We start from the raw sequence: 22449 nt of genomic DNA, 5'->3' as shown, positions 1-22449 counted from the left end.
CAGATCAAAGTCAGCCTCAGGGAGCCAGGACTATCAGGCCCAAGGGGGGTGGCCACTCATCTGGCCCCCAGGCATGTGCTTACATGCTCCCAGTATAGAGGGTTGCACAGGCTGCATACAAGGGACGTCCTAGAGGGATGGGGAGAGTGAGGCTTGAATAAACTACTTGTCACTGCATACCACATAAATTCTCCTGTGAGCACAACCACAGGAACATTCCAAGATGCCTGTGTGAGCCAGTGTGGAAAAGGAGGGTGTGTGTGTCTATGTGTGTTGGAGAGAGAGAGAGAGATCCAGATGCCCTTCTGGTTTTATCATAAGGCCCTCTTGGGAGTAAAAATGATCCTCCACTGCCTTCCAGAACGTGAAGCTGTCAGTCTTTGAAAATTGACTTTCACCTGTTGTCAGCAACCCCACTGGTGTGGGTCAGGGAACACCTCCAGAGGGAGATGGACTACTTCAGCTTCACTGCTGGACAAAAAAAAGCAACTGGAAAATAAGCCCACCAAAGAGCCTAGGCGGCTAGAGCCAGTGGGCCCACAGATAAAGAGGAGATGACTGAACTACAAATCTAGTCTGAAATTATTGGCTGCCATACGCCATGCCCCCACCACCCGTCTGTGGATCTAGGCACACACGGTTACACACAGAGCACCTCATCAGGACTGATTCCTACCATCCCATCACCACATGATCAGGACTCACTACAGACAGTGCACAAAAGGTCCCAGAGCTCTGACCTCAGGCAGTCCTGGGTCAAGGCTCAGAATCACCACAACAGCCATGGGCTACTAGCAGGGTTGTCACACAATTCATCTGCAAAGGGGAAACACAGCAAAACATATACCGAGGAATCCAAAGAACTAAGGTCAGCGGTCAGTGTTCCCCAACGCAAGCACCCTCATTATATACCACAGAACCTGTAAGGGCTGGGGATACTAGAGATCTTATCCCAGAGAGCAGCGGGAAGAACCTAGGAGGCTCAGTCTGGAGAAGAGCCATCTGAGATCTGGGTATCCTCAAGCAGCAGAGATCAAACCTGGCAGAAATCCAGGGGCAAAACCACCACTCCCAAGAACCAGTCGCCAGTGGCGTATGTGATACCTGCGAGACGATGACGACCTTGCCAGTCTCAGCATCCACCGCCTGCACGACCCCCAGAACAGAGCCATTGCCAACCATGAGCCCACGCACCAGCCCAGCACTGCTCACTGCCGCCACACTTTCATTGTTGATGGAGAAGAGGATGTTGGATTGAGGCTGGGGGCCACCCTCGGAGGTGATCTAAGAAGTGAGAAACAGTGGCTCTTGTCAGGACCTGCCACGCTGGAGAGCCCTCATCATCCCATGAGCGTCAGGATGCCAACCGTGAAGGCCTGTGCTGACCTGCAGTGGCTCCTACCTGCATCATGGCTCCAATGATCAGTGTCACCTTCCTGGGTATCAGCCTGAATGGAGGGAAGACCTAGATGTGGTGGGAGAAGAGAGAAGGAACTGGTACCTGCAAGCTGATACTGGCATTGACTACACATGATGTGCACTGCACATGGGGTATGGACATCCCTTAGCTGAGGGTAACTGGCAGTGCTGGGGAATCCCTATGATGACCTTTGATCTCTCAGTGCAGGTTTCAATATGTCGCCCCACTAGCAGCACTAGTATTTCCTGATGGCATTCTGTGGACCCATCAGGAGTCCTCTGGTCTAATCTACCTGAGACCTACGAAGCCTGAGGCAGGTCCCAGTGATTTGAGGCCTGACAAGTCCTATGGTAATTGAGGGTGTCTGCTGAAGTTGTGACTGGGGTCTCCAGAATCCTGACTCGTCTTTAGAGAGCTGCCTCTAGCACTACTGAAAGCAAACTGTCCTGGAAAAGGGCTCTGCTTCAACACTTGCACCATTTTTCTGCGGAAGAAAAGGCTCAGGAGCAGTCAAAGGCGATGTGGACAGCCCGTCTCTGCAGCAACCTTGCCCCACAGCCCCCACCAGTTCCTACTTGTCAACCATGTAAGAAGTGCTCCAAGGAGAGCGTGGAGACTGCTCTGGGCTAAGAATTAGTCTTGGTTTGGCTGTGCTATTTATAGGCAGAAACAAATTCTTCACCACCAGTAGGAGGAAGGCACACTTCCATCTGGAGGCACAAACCGCCTCCGCCTGCTTCTGACGGCAGATCAATGAAGCCTGCCACCCGTGTGGCCGAGGCCTGCAGAAGATGGTGCTATTCCTGTTGCTAGTGGGTACCTGGGGATTCTTGGGCAAGGTGGCCTGACCCTGGCTGCCCTGACCTCTGCCTACAGTGGGATACCTATGAAAAACTAGATGCAGGATAGCCTATACCACACTTAGAGGGTTTAGGGGCTTCAGAGTCAACTGATCCTGAACAACCTGTCCCAGGAATCCTCTGGCAGGTGCTCATGGCCCTCCTGGGCCTGGGCTAAGGCCCAGAACTGACTGGAGGAATTAGTTCTATACAAGCTAAATTCAGCCTATGGCTTCCACCTGGCCACTGCTTTTTGGAAAGAATATCTGCCTATCCTTTGTCATGGGACAAACCACAGGATTTCTCTGAACTGCCTAAACTCTTGTGCCACAGAAAGAAATCAATATCTCAAGCTCCCTTTGGTTCTGCATCTAATTTTTGTCACCCATATACCTGTGGCTGCTGGTGACTATGCTTCTGCTCAGACGACATGGTAAGATACAGACTTTAACAGGGCTTCTCCTTATAGCTGAAATCCTAGCCTGTCACTATAAAGACACGTCCAACCGAGATGAAGCCCATGCAGAGCAAAAGGAGCAGAGCTACCTCAATTTGTTGTGGGGTGGAGCTGACTCTCTGCCCAGATTTGTCCGTCACACTTGCAAACAGGCTGGTCTGGCCAATGGCCACGCCATGCACAAGGAATGTGGCTGTGTAGTTGTCCAGAGCTTCGTCGAGAGTCCTGAGACAGAAAGAAGCACTAGATTCCTCCTCCAAGGAAAAGCTGCTTGAGAAGCTACAAAGGAAATCAGTCCCATCTCCAGGATGCCCTTCCCAACTCCTATGAAGACTCACACCAGTGTGATTATCTGGGAGGCAGCTCGCAGCTTCAGATCCATGAAGGTGAAGTACTTGGCCAAGAAAGGCTTCTTGTAGAAGTCCAACACGCGAACATAGGCCTTGACTGCCTTCCCGATCTCCACCTAAGGCACAGACAGGTTCAGGAGTCATTCCCCAACATGTAGCACTCAAGGCTTTCAGAAACAGCACCACCAGCCTCCAGTTTAGAGCTTGGGAACTAGGGACAAGCCACCCAGAATAACGTCTGGGCTTAGCCAATCAATAAGTGAAAAATGATAAGTTTATAGTACGGGGAATAGGGAGGCTTGGCCATAGCATGAGGCATGGACTCCACGCTCTACTAGTGGGCTACCAATCAGATTAGAGAGACAGGACACTATAATGGTTTTATGTCTCTTTAAGAGACAAGCCACGCCCACTCCCTTCCCCATCTGCTGAAGCAGGCTGATCTTCAGCTTCTGGCCTGAGCTCACTCTCTTTTCTGTCTGCCTCTCTCCCCAATTCTCTGCTTCCCCCCTCTCTGTCTCTTTCTCTTCTTCCTCTCTCTCTCTCTCTCTCTCTCTCTCTCTCTCTCCCCCCTTCTCCCTTCCATAACCCCCTGAATAAATATTCAACCTCACTCTGCATTATCTATCCACATCTCTGTCTCCTGCCCGCCTGACATGTGTCTCCCTGCCCGGGACCAGCCATTGCTTGGGGACTGGCAGCCATCTCTGCCTAGGACTCCCAAAGCCTGCTGCCTGCTGCCTGCTGCCACATGGCCTGCCACCACCACTTGGGCTGCCGCTCTGGGACCAGCAGCTGTCTCTGCCTGGGACTGGCTGCTCCCAGGGCCCGCTGTCTGCCGCCACATGGCCCGCTACCACCATTTGGGACCTACAGCATTTCTGCTGCCTACTGTCACCGTGGATCTTGCAGCATTTTTAAAAAAGTCATAAAAGACACAGCTTAGAACAGGGGCCCAGGGGAGCTTAGTGTCTGAACAGCTCAAATCTATGCAGTGTATCAGCAGGCACAGTAGGAAAGGAGGGCCTGGAGGGCCTACTGAAGAGGGGTCTGGTGAGCAAGCCGGAGGGAAGCTGGCTGTGGTGGCACTCAGGAGGCTGAGGCAGAAGGATAGTGAGTTGAAGGTCAGCTTGAGATATACAGCCAACCTGTCTCCATAAGAAAATACTCAGTAGAGAATTTGAGTCAGGGCAATAGAATCTTAGCTTTAAGCTATGAAATCTAAGATGCCTGACCATCCCTCTTTCAATGACTAACCTTTTCACCAGCACAGGTAGCAGGGACTGGGCAACAAGCCCTGGAAGCCCAGTTTCAGTCACTTTAGATCTGAATCAGTTTCCCACTCACACAAAACGAAAATCTAGGTCTGTTGTTTATTCATGTCACAGGACACTTGGCAGTACTGAGTTTTACTCAACTGTCCCTGAAATTCACAAGAATCCTCATCCTACATTCTGGGTCAAAACTCTATGCTCAGCAGGGCATGTGCCAGGCTGGTGAATAACCTATGTGAGCCAGAAGACATGCATTCCCAAGTCAAGGCTAATTCAGTCAATCCAGCAGGCAGGATTTACTGCCAAGCTTTATCGATGACAACTGCGATAAAGAAATACAGCAGAGACATCAGCCTGCATTGTCCATGAGAAGCACAGAAGTCAGAGATGGCAATGAGTGTTCGGCCACTCTGGAGGGGACAGAAGTGGGCAGGATCCAGGAGGAAAAGTAAAGGACATAAGGAAACACTTCCCAGGACATACTGTCCCTGCTTTACATGCATCAGCAGAGAGGCGGCTGTGTGGAGAAGTGTCTACTAACCTTGTCCACCACTCGGACGTAGAGCTCCTGGATGTCTGAGACATGAATGACAGCTTTAGCTGGGGCTGGGAAGGCCAGGCATAAGTCATGGACCATGACAGTTGATGAGCCTGGGAGCAGAGGGTGCACCTGCAAAGCAGAGGAGGACAGGGTCATAAAGCCATAGGGCCCACTTCTGCTCAAGGGGTGGAGTCATTAGCAGCTTGCCTTCTGAGATGCCAGCAGCACTCAGGAACTATCTGGCTAGAAGTGGACACAGAAAATCTTCTTTCACCCCAGCAGCCAGGGCATGAACTGAAGATAGGGTGTTACCGTGCCAGAGGGATCTAAAGCAGCATTCATTTCAATTTTATGCATTTTATAACAATGGGAGATAAAAGTTGATCAAAGTGTGATGGAAGAGAACATAGACAATAATCTGGAGGCAGAAGATTCAAACCCAAGATTCAAACCTAGATAATAGCACCACACCCCTTGGAGTCTCATATGAAGCTGCAAGTTAGGAACTGATAGATAGCAGCAGCTTCCAAGAGTTCTTGTCTGAATCCACAACACAATAGACCGGATGACAGACCACCCAGGTCACCCATACTTGGGTTCCTGCGGGCCTATCCATCTCTGCAACCCAGCTTTGCTTGAAGTCATGACCAACGAAGAGGTTTCAAGTGAATAAATAAACACAAGCTTGAATTTCCAACTCTTCTGGTTCTCATAGCACCCCTTTATCCTTCCTTAACCATGCAGCCCTAGAGAGCTCCCTAAGCAACCACAGCTCCAAGTACTGGCTCAGCTACAGTAGCTCCTTGCAGGGGACATCTGTTTATCAAACTTGTCACATGTCCTTTAGGCACGTGCTTCAGCTGGGTGACTTCTAAGGCTGGGCAGGCAGGGGCAAGGCGAGTGACTGACTTTTCCAGTTAGATTCTGTCACAGTGGGGCTTGGGGGTATAAATGCATTCTACAAGCAGTTCAGCATTTATAAACCTAGTTCCAATACCAAGTTTTTGTGGGGTGGGGTTGGGAGATGGGAACAGGTTCTCCATCAGTGGGAAATAACCAACTTTCTGCCTCTTCCCCCAGTCCTCAGCTGCTGGCTTCAATTTCAAGCCTCACTTCTCTCACCAGATAGGCATGCTCTTCCTCCACTGGGCTGGCTTCCCCTCATCAATGTTTGGAATTTTTTAGCTTGCCTTTCTCCTTCATGCTGACCTCCACCTTCCCAAAGTCTCCACAGAGCCTGGTATCTGGCACTAGTGGCCTGCACCCAACCTCCAAACCTTGATCAGACCCAGGCCTGCGGCTTTGAAGGAGTTGATAAGGCACTGAAACCAGGTGCTTAAGCTTGCATAGCTTTGCTGAGCAGAACTGGCTTGGTTAAGAATGGGAAGTTCTGAGGAACTCTACAGAGAACACAGAACCTATGAATTCTGATGCAGCAGCTTTAAGATACAAAAGAGCAAACCATGCCTCAAAGGCAGGGTGGAAATAGCCTGAAGGGGAGCTAAAGATCCAACCCAGTGGCTCAGTTCTCCATTCAGGGGCAGTGCCTCCTTTGCAGGGAAACAGAGCCTTCAGCATCCAGAACAGGAGTGGAGAAGGCCAGTAGGGAGAGTCTGAGCTAAGAAAGGCCGAAGCCCATAGGTAGCTGGGGTAGACAAAATTGGAAAGCTGGGCCAAGCTGCTACATGCAGGTGTAACTGAGCTCCAGGGCACATCCAAGCAGATGAGGTGTGCCTGGCTTATTTAATACGATGGCTTAAAGTAGATTAACAAAGATCCCAGGGTGGGAATCACACTTACATTCCAGAATGATGGCTGTGGGATCTGAGCTGTTGCTGCTAGCCAGCCTGGCATTAACTATGGGTGGAGAAGCCACCAGACATCAGGCTTTGCTGTGGATGGTTATTACATTTCCCCTAAAGAAAGCTCATGCAAAATTGCATGGAGGAATGAGCACTTCTGAGAACATGACCCGAGCCTCCGGTCTGACGCGCATGCAGGAGCTGCTGCTGTCAGAAGCTGGCATGTCCTTTATAACCCGAGGAAATTACACAGTGCACCCGCTGCTGACAGACCCAATGGGCAAGCAGGCGTGGGTGGGCTTTTTCTGTTTTCCCTCCGTCCTTCAAAAAAAAAAAAACCACTTTGCACATTTTAAATAAAAGCATAAAATGGCAGCGGGAAATCAATTCCTCTTCCACTTGGCTTCCCAGAAGATGGACATTCGGCCACCCTCCAGATGACAGAGGGGGAAGACAGCACCAGGCTGCATGTCGGGAAGCAGCGAAGTCTGGCCTCCTCCACTCCTGGACTCACTTCAGCTTGCTTTATTCTGTAACAAAGTGTTGAGTCCAGTGTGTGAGGTCTTTTAGGAGACAAAGAAACAGCATGGAAGGAAGTAGAGAGCTGACCACTAGCTAGTAGCCACATGGAGACCCCGGACCACTCCTCACTAGACAGTGTAGGTGGCTCATACTTCCAAAGAGTCTGTCACCACATGCTTCTTGATGGACATTCAAGAACATTGAGAAAAGGCGGGGGGGGGGGGTGTCTGGAATGAGTTCTCATTTCTAAGTGTCGACAGTGCCACCTGAGGATGTCATCAAGTACTGAGCCCAAGGGAAAGTCCTGTCATCAGTTTGGAGATGATGAATTCATTACTCCTCATTAAGAAACTCTATGGCCCATGAGCTCACCAGCCCCGCCTTTCTGGGCCCCCGTTCACACTTCAGACTTGTGGCATGTGACATTTTCAGATGCATAAATATCTTGGTAATATTTCTGACCATCACTGGGACCATTAGCTTTGCTTTCTTCTGAGGTGCTCATCAATGCCAGGAAGTAAGCCAAGTTACCGTGCAAGAGGACTGAGACCTATGTCTACAGAGATGACCAGAGTTCACATGAGAACCACAATTATCCAGGAATCTCAGCCTGGATAAAACTTTATACAGTGGTCAGCTCTGCCAGTTCCCCAAGAGTGAGAGTAGGGGCTAGGCACCACACCATCCACAACCAGCCTCACAGAAGCAGCACACACCTGAGTTCAAGTCCTACAACCTTCACCTCCTACCAACTCATCCCTGGTGTGCTTCTGCTACATCCCAGGGCATCATGGCTGGCCACACACTGCAGTACTGAGTGGTAAGGACACTATTATGGCTCACCAGAGCAGAGCCGGCAAGCCTTCTTCCTTGTTATCGGCATACTCTGCTAGAGCTCTGTCAAATGAACACAGAAGGAAGTGTCAAGTGCTCAGGGCACATCAAGCTCTCAGTGACAGGCTAAGCTCAGAGGACTCAGGAAATATGAGGAATGGTTTGAGAAGGAAGAAATCCTGAGTTTAAATCAGGTAAACACTCTTCTGTTCAGTCCAGCCAAAAATAAAATAAAGGCCCCTTGCAGAGGGTTCTGGGAGCTGTGTGAGCAAAACTAATCAGCCTTGCTCAGCCTGGGGTTCATTGTGTGGGCATGAAAACTTCCACCACAGCCTGCTGTGTGCATCATGCACTCACTTCTCTTCCAAAGACACTGAGAAGTCAACTACACACATACAGGAGCCATTGTGAAGCCTCAACTCCTATCAATAAGGAAGAACGAAGCATTGTCTAGGAGCTCCGTGAGAACGGCTGTGCGCTTTCTTGTCTGTGAAGAAGAGAAACGAGAATGCTGCTAATTAGCAGCTGCAAAATGCCAAAGAAATGTGCAAATGTGTCCTTCAGAGACAGCCCTCTGAAGGAAGCTGGGAGCACCCGTCACAGCCCATCAACACTCTGAAAGATACTGCAGGTTCGGAAGAGGGAGAAGGAAATAGGACCCGATTTCCCCTTGAAGCAGTTGGAGGAGAAAGCGGAGACCCAAGGTCAGTGTTCCAAGGAAGCTGCTGAGACAGAAACCATACTCAAGGTGTGCCTCCAAGGTGCTGTTCCCCAGGGTGCCAGACTTGCCATGGCTGCAGCCCACTGTGACTCTGTGAAGATGGGGGCACTGATACCCATACAGTGGTAACCCCAAAATGGCAGTATCTGAAGGAGCTCAGATGTCTTCCACGGGAAGCTGTAGTGCTGGAATCCTCAAGTCTTTCAAAGAAAGGTTCTAGTTGAATACCTCCAGATATGGTGTACTCACTACCTACACACAGAGCCAAGCTCAAAATTGACTCTGAAGAGCACTCACTCCTGGATGAAAAGTCTTTCTTCTGGCCATAAGTTCACCCTCAGCTTACTTAGGAAAGGCAACCTGACTAAGATGGCTGTAGTTGGTTGCCATGGCAACAGACATACCTCTCCTGATTTCAAATTCCCCTTTTCTTGATAGGGGAAGTTATTTTTAATCTCTAGATAAGGTATGTTTCCAGATGTGTGGATGAATTTCTACTGAAGCTTTTCCTACTCGTGTCAAGCTTTGACAAGACACACTCACACACAGGACTGTGCAATTAGTCCCTTTTTTATAAGGGAACAAAGGAAATGCTTGGGAAAGTATGAGCATCACACCTACAGTTCCAGCTACTCAGAAGGCTGAGGTAGGAGGAACACTTGAGCTGAGGAGCTCAAGATCAGCCAGGAAATGAGGGAGACCCCAGGGTCTTAAAATAAAAAGACTAGAGAGCTGGCTCAGTGATTAAGAGCCCTGGCTGCTCTTCCAGAGACAGGGGTTCTATTCCCATACTCTGACTTCCACAGGCACTGCATACATGTGGTACACACATACATGCAGGCAAAATACTCATACACTAAAATAAAAAAAAACTTTTAAAAAGGAAATTAAAACAGATTAGAAAATACAGACTAAAGCATAAGAGGATAGCAAAGGAGGAACAAAAAAATAAATGATCCCAATCCATGAACAGAGTCAGTGCCTCTTACAATGCAGACAGTCACATCAGAGCTTGGGAAAAGGAACATCCTAGGTGCCTTGGAATCTTCCAGCAGTATGTATATGTGTCCCTCTCATAGCTACTCTGACCGATTTCCATGACCCCTAAATTAGCTACATTTGATGGTTCCCTGCAGGTGGACAGAGTGTTTGCTGACCACTAATCTCACCAGTATTATAAGTAAGTTAGTCAAGATGACCTGAATGGTGGAAGCAGAGGCTTACTATATGGTCACGGGAACAGTGCCATTGTCTAGCACCCTGCACCCTTCTCTCACAAGGACAAGGGAAAAGTCCTGAGCAGGGGCAGGACAGGGCAGGCAGCCTCAGGAAGATGTCCATTCTTTGCCTGCTGGGAACTCTGGGACTCAAACGAAACCTTGGAGGAACTGAGTCTGTTTCCTACCAGAGGCCCAAGCTGCGTAGGCAGGGTAGGATGAGGGTGGGAGTGAGGAATGTTAGTTGTTCTTTTCCTCACAAACGCACTTAAAAACACTTTCAGTCTAGCCTAGAATCCCCTGGGACAGTACCCCATCTGGGGCATCCATAAAATGCCCACGTCATGCTTGGTGGTGGAAGGATGCAAACTTTCTCCCCATAATCTAGAATAAGACAATGGTGGATGTTTTCATCACTTCTATTCAACACTGTACTAGAGACTGCAGCCAGAACAAAAAGGCAAGACCTGTATTCACATATGACATGATTACACACACATACACAAAGACACACAGACACACACACACAAAATACAAAAACAAACAAACAAACAAAACAAACCTAGGGGATTTGCTAAAAACCCCAAGAGTTTAGCAAGGTTACACAATATGAGACCAACATGCTAAAAAAAAATGCTAGAAAAATAAAATTTAATAAAACAACTCCATTTATAATTATCACCATGAATAAGAATACTTAGAAATAAATTGAACAAAACTAGTATAAAATGTAACACTCCCAAATGGAAACACTACCAAAAGACATCAAAGGAGGTAGAGGTAACAGGGCAACACCTCACACTCATGGACAGAGGCTGTGCATATGGTTAAGGGGCCAACCAAAGTCCTGGCATAACCCTAGCTGGCTTCACAAATACGTTAACATGTTTACTCTGGTATTTATATGGAATTTTAAGGGACCCAAAATAAGTCAAAGTAGACTTGGAAGAGCCAGAAGACTTACACTACGGATGTTCAGACTTGCTATGAAGCAATGGTAATCTACACTTGTAGTCGACACAAGGAAAGACAAGCAGGTCAATACAGAGCCGAAGCAAGGGGGCCTCAGAACTAAGCTCATGTCTCTGACGGCTTTTGATATCGATGCCAAAATCATCCAATGCAGAAAAAAGAGAACAATGGCTGCTGGGACAGCTGGGAAGCCACACACACCAAGAAAGTCCTGGGTTCCCACCACAGGACCACCGTTAACTCAGGTTAGACAAAACACAGACGACAACAGGGAAATCTTCAGGAGCCCCAGTTGCCATAGACTCTCAGGGTGACAGAAATGCAGAAAGAGCAAGAAGACCGCTTACTGCCAAGGCTCATAACCTGAGTTCAATCCCCAGAGCCTACATGGTGGAAACAGAGAACCAATTCCTGCAAGCTGCCCTCTGTCCTTCACAAGCATGCTGTGGCATTCATGTTCCTCCCACGCCCAACAAAATAAACATATACATAAATGTAACTTTAAAAAGCTTAAAGAGATATTGTACTTTATAAAAAATTTAAAATTCTATTTATTATTTTTATTTTAACCAAAATTAAAAATATAAGCTTGAAAGCATGCCACCAAGAAAGTAAAAAGGCAAGTTTGAATGAAAAATATATGTACATCACATCTCATGAATGACTTATATCTATAATATAATACGATATTCTACAACTTAATAAAGAATAACAAGCAAAGAATCTAAATGGACATTTGTCCAAGAAGATACAAGAATGAAACACAAAGAAGCTGAATGGCTTTACTCATCAGGGAATACAAATCTGTCTCACAAGGAGAAATCACCCGCACCTACTGGAGTGGCTGGAATATCAAGGTCTGATAATTAAAAATGTTGACAAGGATGACGCTCATCCAGTGTTGGTGGGATGGGACATGGGAAACAGTGGTTGCTCAAAACATGAAGAGTTCCCATTCCTGGATAAACAGAGATGAAATATGTATCCACACAAAAACACACACAGGGCTGGAGAGATGGTTCAGCAGTGAAGAGCACTGGGTACTCATCCAGAAGAGCTGGTTTCAAATTCCAGAACCCACAAGGCAGCTCATAACCATCTGTAACCCAAGTTCCAGGGGATTGACACTTTCTTCTGGCCCTCCATGCATGTACATGCTGTGCATTACATACATGCAGATAAACACTGGCACATATAAAAAAATCTTTCAAAAATTCTCCTATGTACAAATGTTCACAGCAGTATTATTCTCAATAGTAAGACAGACAGTATGGCTGGGGATGTAGCTCAGGTAGTGGAGTGTCCACCTGGCACACAGGAATCACTGGGTTGGATTCCCAGCACCGCACAGAAACAGGTGTGGTGGTGCACACCTGCAATCCCAGAAGTGGTGAGGTAAGAGCATCTGAAGGTCAATTATCCTTTGCTAAAGTACATCCTTAGCTTCAGATTGAGTTCCAGGACAATCTGGGCTATATGAAGTCCTGGTTTTGAAGGGGGAAAAGAGGACAGATGTTCCCAAATATCAACTAATGGATGAATGAACAAACAAAAGGTGGCATAGCCATTCTCAGTCATAAAAAGGAACGAGCTTCTAGGACATTCTACAATACGGAAACATGCTAGGCAAGGGCCACATGCTGTTTGATTCAATTTACTTGAACTCTGCAGAATGGGAAAATCTATAGGGTTAGGAAATAAATTAGTAGTTACCGAAAGCTGGGACAGGGTGTGAGTTTGAAAGAACTCAAAGGAGACAGGTAGCTGGAGGGTTTCCTTTCCAGGCATGCACTCTTAGCATGATGCCGGTGACGACTGCTCACATCTGTGAACCTGCTAAGAACCTCTACACAGTATACGGAGTTGATGAGATGCAGGGGAATCACCCTCTAGGCCCAGCATCAAAGGAATCAATAGAGGACACACTGCCACCCCTCTCCCACCCTGTAAGGCCTGTGGTTACCTTTGCCCCCACTATCTCCTGATGTCCAGTACCACAGTTAACCCTTGAGTCCAACACTTATAGGCACATTTCTCACACTCAGTTGGTTCTTCCTACTTTATACCTGTCTAGCTCAGGACCATTGACTTTGTGTTCTCTAAGCTAAGATAGCATGGTGGAGGCAAAAATGAGGAGAAACAGAAATGTGGGGAGCTAAACCCACAAACACCAGCACCTGATTGGAGCCATGCCACCAACCCCTGTGTACTAATGGGTAATGTGCCAGTGTTTCTGAAAACAGGGGCTAGGCCTAGGTTATTGCCTAGGTCATGGCCCTCCTTGGAATACTGGTGCCCCCCTAGGCTGTGACTGGTCTGCAAGGGCTCAGGTGCAGAAACAAGGCAAGGCCAAAAGTAAAGAGCCTGGGGAAACACAGTCAGTCAACCAGACTTCCTGAGTTGAAGTCACACTCCCTCCATTGCAGCACCATGTCAGCTCAGGTCTCCATGGAGTCCAGGGGAGCCTTGACTCTTTGGGAATGAGGCAGACACATTTTCACCAGAGGAAGCAGAGTTGGGCTCAGATATGCCTGGTGGCAATGCTCTAGCTGACAAGTGCTGACACTGTGTGGGTGGGTGTCATTCTGGACTTCCTTCCAGGAGGAACTTTCCATTTAACGACTACACAAGTCCCCCATCAGACATGTGAGACATTCAGGACAGTTCTTTGTTTTCACTCTTTGGCTCTATTAAGAAACGAAGGTTAGGGGCTGGAGAGATGGCTCAGCGGTTAAGAACATTAGCTGGCTGCTCTTCCAGAAGGTCGGGGTTTGATTCCCATTACCCACATGATCTTTCATAACCAGTTATAACTTCAGTTTCAGGTGATCTAGCATCCTCTTGTGGCCTCCGAGGGCACTGCATGTACTTGGTACACATATATGCACGAATGCAAATGCTCATACACATAAAATAAAACTAAATCATTGAAAAGAAAAAAAGGAGTTTAAAGAACTCAGATTCTGTATACTAAAACAAGGGCTAAAAGTGCAAGTAAGATAACCACGGGCTACACCACAAGAAGAGAAGCAATTCGGGACATGAGGAAAGCAGCATGCTCCGTTCCTCCATGCCAGAGGTCCAATCAGCCCTTGTCTGTAAGAGTGGGAGAGGGTGAAGTGGGCACTATGGAGAGCTAGGAGAGAGTTAACGGTGGAGCTTGAAAAGAAAGTTTCTTAGGGTTACCATGAAGCCGTTTATGTAATAAAGGAATAATTAAAAGATGAATCGGAAGATTGACTGAAAGGAAAGAATTAGGTAATTAACAGTGCGAGTAATTGTAGATAGAGAAAAGAAAGTGCAGAGGTGGCATGGGAATGACGGGGCTTCAAGCGACTTCAAATCTCAAGGCCCTGCATGGTGGGTGTTATTAAGTGCCAGCTTTCTGGAATAATCTGTCAACCTGACTAGACAGCTGGGATCCCGATGCGCAAGCTTACCAGAGCCACGCCCCGAGTGTCCTGGTAGGCCACCTTGATGATGTCTGGGGTGCTTGTGTTGAGGAAGAAGTAGCCAGAGCCTTCTGTGATGTGCAATTCTACCTGGAGGGAGATGTGGGGATGGGAAGAGATCAGGCTGGGTAGCACGGAGTACAGGGTGCCTTGTTCAAAAGGGTGGTGGGGGCAAAGGGCCATACCTGGACACCAGGATGGTTATAGATGGTCACTTCTTCCGGACTGACCCTCACGTCCTCTACGAGAACAAGCTCGATGGAGGCCGACACAGGCGCTATAGGGTCGTGCTGAAAAATAAGGCCAACACTGTCAGACCCAGAAGGCAAGGGCCTCATCAGCTACCTCCGAGAAGAGCAGGGCTAGATGCCCCAGGTAGCGGCCTCATTCCAGGAACAGAAGCTTCAAGCAGTGTCAGTACCCAGGGGAGGCCTGGGAGGTAGAGAGAGCCCCGAAGAGGTCAGAAGTGTATGTGAAGGTCTTAAAAGTGCGTCTGTGGGGTGTGAGGCTCCAGTGTGGGAACCCAGTGAGGCACTCAGAAGCTAACCGATGACTGGAACAGTTGAAGACATCTGGGGTAGGGATAGGGAGCATCTGCACCTCCTTCCAAACGGGGACAGCTTTCTCTAAGAGGACGCTTCCTCATCTCAGCATCTGGGCTCCTTAGGGCGCAGGCCCCCAGGTATCTACTGTCTCCACACCATTTCAGTAACAGCTTTCAGGGTGGCCTAAGAGGATGGATATCATCCAAACAGGCCAATTCTTGGGGGACCCTTCCAGTTCCTCAAATGTACCCCTCACTACCACACACATACCCTGAAGCAGCATATCTGCCTGAAGCCTGCAAGAGATGCTGGGAAGAGAAGACTCAAGCAGGTATTGCTCCCTAGCAAGGGAGGTCAGGGCCTCCGACACCAGACAGAATCTACACAGAAACAGGAGACATCCTGGTGTTGCCCAAGGTCCTACCCACTCATGTCCCCTGGGACATACCGGCTGCTTCACTCTGGCTGCACTCAGGTGGGACTGCTGGTAGCCAGTCACTGTGGCAGAGATGGCTGTGGTTCCTGATGCCTCATGAACTGAAACTGCTTGCAAACCTGAGGGCGCAGAGGGGAAACAAATGCTGGTCACCACCCCTTGGGTCCCTTGGGGCCACATTCTGCTGCCAATTCAGTTTCAAGTTTAAAAGTAGGTAACTGAGTTTACTGAGGCTTTTAGTCCTGTAAGGGTTAACAGCCCAGAACAGAGTTGCTGAGGTAAGCTGAGAGGACAGGCTCAACACTGGGCTGCTGAGGAAGTTTGCCACTGTCACAGCATGGCCAAGGAACCTGGGACAGGAGCCCTTTCTGCTCTGGGTCCTATCTCATATACCTAGACAGAAGTAAAGGAACACAGTGAAGCTGGTTGTACTGGTGCAGGCCTACAATCCCAGCACTCAAGAAAGGGATGGGGTGGGAGATGAGCTCTCTCGACATTCCATGCTTTAGCTCTAAATGAAGGGAAGCCCCAGATACCCGAGGTCCTAGGCATGAGCAATGCAGGACCTTCCTGTGTGTCCAGGGTTCCACCGCCCTCTGGCTCAAGACCTGGCTCACCATGTAGCTTCTTTTGGCCTTTTCCATCATCCTGGGATACCAGCTGCATAGGCTGGTCAGGCTCGGTGCTCGCCAGCAATGGCCGGGAGGACTCCCACTGGATGCTAAGAGAGCTGAAGTTATCAAACCGCCGGCCTTGCTGGTCATAGGCACCCAGGTCTAACAGGGGATTTCGGTGACTGGATACTGGAACCTAAAAGAAACATAGATGAGATGCCGTGACCACACAGACACTGCCACAGGTATGATATAAAGCCAGCTGTTTCCCTTACGGGCTCAGATAGCTCTGATGAAGGGGTGGGGGTGAACTGCAATCTAATGCTAAGGAATGATACCACTAAGGTACCCAAAAGCCTTGTCCAAATGGCTCCTGCTTCTCCATGGGGGATAATGGCACAGAGAGTGTACAGCAAGGAGGCAGCCAAGAAGAGGAGGAGTATCTTCCCAAGCCTGATCAACTCTTGGCTCCAGCTCTTCCTGCCAGGAAGGTACAAAGACCTCCATCCTTAGTTTCTCCCATCAAGATAGGAAGCAAACCAATCTTTTGGGACTTTCTTTAAAAAAAGTTTTTTAGATTTATTTATTTTATGTGTATGAGTTTATCTGCTTGTACATATGTACTCCTCATGCCTACAGAGGTCAGAAGAAGATTCCTTGGAACTGGAGTTATAGATGGTTGTGAACCACGTGGGTGCTGGGAACTGAACCTAGCAAGTATAAGAGCAGCAAGTACTCTTAACCATTGAGCCATCTCTCCAGTCCTGGAACTTTCTTTCAAATATGCCTCCTGTGTGGTTAATTTGAGAGACAAATTCACATTGTAGTTCACACTAACGTAGCAAAATGGGGTGGCCTTTAGCATAGATTACTATTTACCAATGACCTAATCCATTCAGGCATGGTCCAGAAGGAAGAACTGTCCTCTCTCACCTAAGGGCAACAGTATTACTGAGTCTGGTGAGTGAGATATGACAGTGATTTGTGATAATTCTGGAGGAACCTCTAAGACCTAAGCACAGTGCCTCCTAGTGATGCACAAGCCAAGGCTCAAGCAGCACATGGGCAGGAGCTAAACTTGTACTATGTATTTAAGATGTGGAGCTAAGGGGGTGGGGGCTGTTACTGTGACACAGAGAAGTCCATCCTGACCGATGTTGCCACCAAGCTCCCTGCCTCTACCTTCAGGATCCCTCTCCAACTTCTTGTAGCTGGTTCTAGACAACGCCTGACCAAACATTCTGCATTTTAAATGTGCTCCCTCATGCCAACAACTCAGCTCATCACTTGGGCACACCAAAGGTTTTAATGACTAGGCAGGGCACAAGCTGTGAATGTGGACAGGAACCACAGAGGCCTGCCCCCAGACACGTCATCCCTTCTCCCAGATTCAACCTCTGGTAGAAAGTCAGTGCTTTTCTGCAGAAGACATCAGCTCTATGCAAGCATGCCTGCAGGCTGCCTCCAACTTTTCCACCTCACAAATTGGAAGGCTGTGGCTCAGAGATTGAGCTTGCTCAGTCTCCCAGGCTTAGGGTAGAGCACAGCAGGTCGGATTCTCCAAGGACTTCCTATGATATGGGTTTCTCCTTAGGCACCATCTTAACCCAATCCTGGACTAATTAGTCCCCTGGAACACAAGTAACACCCATGCTTGGTGAGAGGAACACTGGCTGACCCGACTGGAGAACCAAGTACGCCTGCAGTCTGTTATTCCTGCTGGTTGACTCCACTCTGGTAGTTCACCTTGCCAATAATTTACTCTGCAAACACGTCCTAGGTGGCCTCTGGATTTGGAGAGCTATAAAATTAAATTGATACTGCACCCAGATGCACCTTGGGGATATATCTTCTTCAAGGTCCCCTAATGAGACCATAAATCGCAGGGGCCATGCCTGAATGGCCGGCTCATGGCTCGGGAGCACTAGGACTGATGGATCACATGGCAGTTCTGTGTCCAAGGTCCATTACTTCTTGCTGACACCAACAACACACAGTCCATTCTAAGTCAAGCTCTGCAGTCACGCCATTACCTTTCAGTCCAGAGGCAGCTCACCCAGTCTAGCTGCAGACAGACCAGGAACACCATGCTCAGCTCTTCATTAATGCTTAAAGACGGGGAAAACATATCTAGATCTGACTTGGTTTTGCCCTGCTGCAGCTCAGCAGCACGCACTGTCAATCTGAAGGCCCTTGATCTCCAGGTAGCACACACTCCCCATGCCTTTGTGGCCTTAGTGTCCCTCAGTCTGCACAAGGGTGCCTCCTAGAGGTATTCAGGGACAGTGCGCTCCTTGGTTTGCTCACTTGCCCAAGGTGTTTGTTGAGCTCTGGACAGGAACCAAGCTCTGTTCTGGTGACAGGCAGAGAATAAAGTAGGCAAGCAAATTCTATAGTGATAGGTCACTGTGGGTACTTGGAGGTGGGAGAAGCGGGAGAGGGATCAGGTGTGCTGAGGCAGGTGTACTTTTAAGTGAAGTCAAAGACAAAGGAGAATCTGGATAGAGAAATGAGGGAGGCATGGGGCCAGGGATGGGAAAGCTGCAAGCCCCAGGACTCAGCCTAGCTAAGCCCCGAACACTGACAGAAGGTACAAGGAGTAACAAGGCCTTCAACCATAAAAGGCACAGACTCAGAGATAAAAGCAGCCAGAGACTAGGAACCCAGGGTCCCACAGGCCACTGAAGGGACTTGGCTTTCTCACTGGGCTCAACAGAAAACAGAATAATTTATAATGGCTACTCTCTGGACTCTGCATCCAGTCAGATAACCCCATTATTGGCCTCTATCACCATCAAGGGATGTCCCCTCGTGCTGGGTTCATGGTCGAACTTCTGCATTGACTCTGGTTCTTTACCTCTGGCAGGGGACCCAGCAGCAGGCAGATGTTTCCTGAAGATCCAAACTTAGCACAGTGTTGTTCCCTCTACCAAGGATAACTACACAAAACAGATGTGATTACAGGTAAAACTTGAAGACAAACCAGGCAGGGGAGGGGGGTGATGTGGGCTCTCACATACGTGTGATAGCTAAAACAGTAGGAGCAAGCAGGAGTCACTGGAGACTGGGAAGAGGACAGGGGCAGGAAGAGGATGGGAAGCAGGCACTGAATACAGAGAGCAGTGAGCTCTGGGGTTCTGCAGCACAGAGAGGCAACTAAATGCCAAAATAATATATAAAGAACAACAAGAGAACAATCTGAAGCTTCCCAATACAATGGGACCATCAATGTTTGAGGGGAAGAACTCCCCATCCTGATTTGACAGTTCACATTACAAGCATGCATGGAATTAATCACAGTGTACCCCCATAAATGTGCAATAACACAGTGACCAAAAGCTAAAAAGGCTTGAGGCAGGAAACGAGTTCAAGATTTCTTCTCAAATGGTCTCCAAGTCAAGACAGAGAAGTCTTCTCCTGAGCACCCCACTCAGAAAAAGATAATCATTCACTCTGCAGTAGATACTGGGGCTGAGCCACCTGCAGATTCTGAGCCTGCAACACCCTGCACCTTGATGAGAGAGCAAGGTACAAGAGTCCCTGTGGGGTCAGAGGAGAGCGTATAGAAGCGATACATCTTACTCTAAACCACCATTTCCGGCCCAGGTAAAGCAAGTGGAGGAGATACGTGCAGGTTTGTGGTGTGTTCATTCTTAGCTCCAGTGACGAGCAAGGGCCAGAAGGCAGAATCACAGATCCACACCAGAGCAGCAAGGGAAACAGCCTTGCTTGACTCCAACAGGAAAGATGAAGGCTGGTCCTCAAGTCCCAGGCATTACAGCTGTGCAGCTCCCTTAATGAAGCTTTGAACAGAAGAGTGTGGACCACAGGCAAAATTGTCCTTCACCTGCCAGGGACCCAGTTCTCACAGCACCTGCCCCACAGCTGGATAGGCTGTGGACACCTTCATCATCATTAGGTTCACTCAGGTGTGCAGGAGGGCCGGGCACCCAGAGGTGAGCAGTATCTGCTCTGAGATGGCTTCGGGGAGGAAACACAGAGCCCAGGGGCCACAGGAGGAACTGTTATGTTTGGAGATGGATAAAGTTGGTTCTGCATTTTCAACTCTGCCCACCTCAAAGATGGCCATGGTGTTGGGGGAAATGAGGATAAAAGGTAATGGTTAAAGCACACAGAACTATTCTGGCCACCACATGGATAGGTGGGATACTAGAGACCATGACCCAACCTCAGAGTCTTTGTTCTTGCTGTCTTACCTCCCTGGGGCCTTTCCCTCTGCTCTACTAGGTTGGCATCTCATTATCCTATTCTCCCTGCAACCACCTCTGTGACCCTCCTGCCTCCCTGGCATCAATGGCTCCTCCCAGCTATACTCTCTGTGGCATTTCTGCAGTGGCCTGTCTGTCTCCCAGTGGCTCCTCATCCTCCTCAACACTCTCTTATTCCAGAGTCTGGTGCCAGGAGAACCTGCTAGACAAGGATGTGCTGGAGGGATGAGGAAACCAGGACTTCCTTCCTCCAAAGAGGGTCGAAGTTAGCTTATCCCTAATCCCTGAGCAGGATGCACCCAGGGCCCTGGGCTATGATGTTCCAGAGCTGTGGGGAAGTCAACCAGTAGGTTTTACCCCCACAGCTGCTGTTTGAAGGCCCATGCACTTTCTTCCCCTCTCAACACTTTACTTTGGAATGTCCTGACCCATGACAAAACAATTCTGTAGATGCCCCTCTCCTCACAGCTCCCAATCCCACTCTGAACACACTCTGTACACAGAGAACACCCCACCTGAACAACTGAAACCATAGAACACTTCACAAAAGGATTCTAGAGCTCCTTATATGCCCAGCAGAGGGCGACAGTAAATTTGGATTCAGAAAGTTGGGTAGGGAGGGGTTGCATCCTACATGGTCACTGCAGGAGCTCCCAGACTTAGGGTGAGGCCACACCCCAATGAGCCCATCATGAGTTAACCATTTCATAGTCAGCCTATTGTGACACTCTACTTAACTGACATCAGTCAACAGTTGGGTACATGGCCCAACACAAAGACTACACTCTAACACGGGACCAGGTGCTCCATGAGCCATATATGGACTCCAGGGCTCCATAGAGCATCAGCCCCGCCTCCGTCTGGTAGTGAACCCAACTGTGTGCTGTGACTGGTTTACTCTGCACAGCATTAAGGGGAAATGGGCTACTTATTACTAGCCTAGGAAAAGATCAAAACTCCAAGTATAACAAATGCTTGTCACCTTCCCACCCCTATAAACTGGAAAATCAGAAGTTAAGTCTCTCTCTATAAGTAGGGGACCAACTATGCAGCTGGACTTTGAGAAGTCTCCCAGCTCTGCAGGCTCTGGATTCCCCCATGCAAAGAACAAATGGAAATACCTTGCACAGCTCTGGCTGTTGAGATCCGGGTGTCTGTGTGTGGAGCCCCAGCTATCAGAATACTCAAGACCATGGGTGAAGTGGGTCAAATTCCTCTTGCCCATGTTTCCTCCCTCCCCAGGAGGGGCCATACTCACCACCTGCTTGTTCTGTTGCAGCAGTGGACAGGATAGGTCCAGCTGCGGGAGGGCATAGACGGGCATGAGGGTGAGCCTGGAAGGTGGGGCACAGACGGACTTCACCACAGTGGGTTCCACGGCAGGGAAGGGGTTATAGAGGCTGGGCCGGTTCCCCACAGACAGGGCGATGACCTAGAGGAGCAGGAGAAACAGCAGGCACCTGAGCACAGTCCCTTCCTCTCTGAGCGGAGACTTAACTTCTATACAACGTGCGATGATACCTATGCCCCAAGTATGGTCTACAAACATCTCAGAAGAGGCAGGTTAAGGGATACCTTGTGGTTCCCCAGGACACGAGGAAAGCCTCAGAGACGAATCTGCAAATCCATGAAGTCTTGGATATTTCAAAAAAAGAGTCTGCACTGACTTCAACCCATCATGTTGAGGCACAGATATGGGAATCTGCACACTGAAGGGTAAGAAACCTTAACTGTGGAGGAATGGATCAGAGAAGAGTCTGTGCAGGACAACACCAGTGGAGAGGCCAGAGTCACAGACAGAACCATCCCACTCCATGCCTGTTTGCTCCTCTGAGAGAAAAGAGGCCACACTCACTACCTACATGGACAGGATGGGGAGGAACTGTCAGACGAACAGAAAAGCCTTTTTTGCTTCTAGAGTGGGGTCTCTGAAGTCAAGTTCAGCCCCTGGTTTTACATGCAATACAGTTAGCAGCTGTGCCTGAGGGAGCATTCCAGCCTCCTCAGAGACAGACAACTGCTGAGGATACAAAAGTCTGCTCCAGCACACCTTATCTTTCCTGACCATGAGGTGGGAGGAGGGAGTGGACTCTTGACTTTCAGGCTGCCTGCCCATGATACAGGTGAGGGCGCCTAGAGATCCAGAAGTGTGGAAGGCTTAGATCAGGCCTTGCTGAGAGCCCAACTTCTACAGGCCAAGGCAGGAAGCCCAATGACCTAGCTA

General features: G+C 48.8%; 1 protein-coding gene across 2 annotated transcripts in view; it reads right to left on the bottom strand.

The window, feature by feature from the left end:
* The window catches only part of LOC125405651 (nuclear pore membrane glycoprotein 210), a 99363-nt gene that overhangs the window by 25384 nt on the left and 51530 nt on the right, over positions 1 to 22449 (bottom strand). For both annotated transcript variants that reach the window (XM_087907042.1, XM_087907043.1), the window contains exons 16-25: positions 21484 to 21657; positions 16000 to 16192; positions 15395 to 15501; positions 14587 to 14691; positions 14390 to 14491; positions 4882 to 5010; positions 3055 to 3182; positions 2806 to 2941; positions 1403 to 1465; positions 1105 to 1284 (exon numbers count right to left, since the gene is read on the bottom strand). In XM_087907042.1, the coding sequence (XP_087763168.1) occupies positions 1105 to 1284; positions 1403 to 1465; positions 2806 to 2941; positions 3055 to 3182; positions 4882 to 5010; positions 14390 to 14491; positions 14587 to 14691; positions 15395 to 15501; positions 16000 to 16192; positions 21484 to 21657 (1317 nt within the window). The remainder of the gene's footprint in view (positions 1 to 1104; positions 1285 to 1402; positions 1466 to 2805; positions 2942 to 3054; positions 3183 to 4881; positions 5011 to 14389; positions 14492 to 14586; positions 14692 to 15394; positions 15502 to 15999; positions 16193 to 21483; positions 21658 to 22449) is intronic.

Source organism: Myodes glareolus, chromosome 6 (assembly GCF_982192425.1).
Source record: "Myodes glareolus chromosome 6, mMyoGla1.1, whole genome shotgun sequence".
Classification (NCBI taxonomy): domain Eukaryota; kingdom Metazoa; phylum Chordata; class Mammalia; order Rodentia; family Cricetidae; genus Myodes; species Myodes glareolus.
Note: the sequence above shows the minus strand (reverse complement) of the source record. Positions and strands in the feature narration are given on the sequence as shown.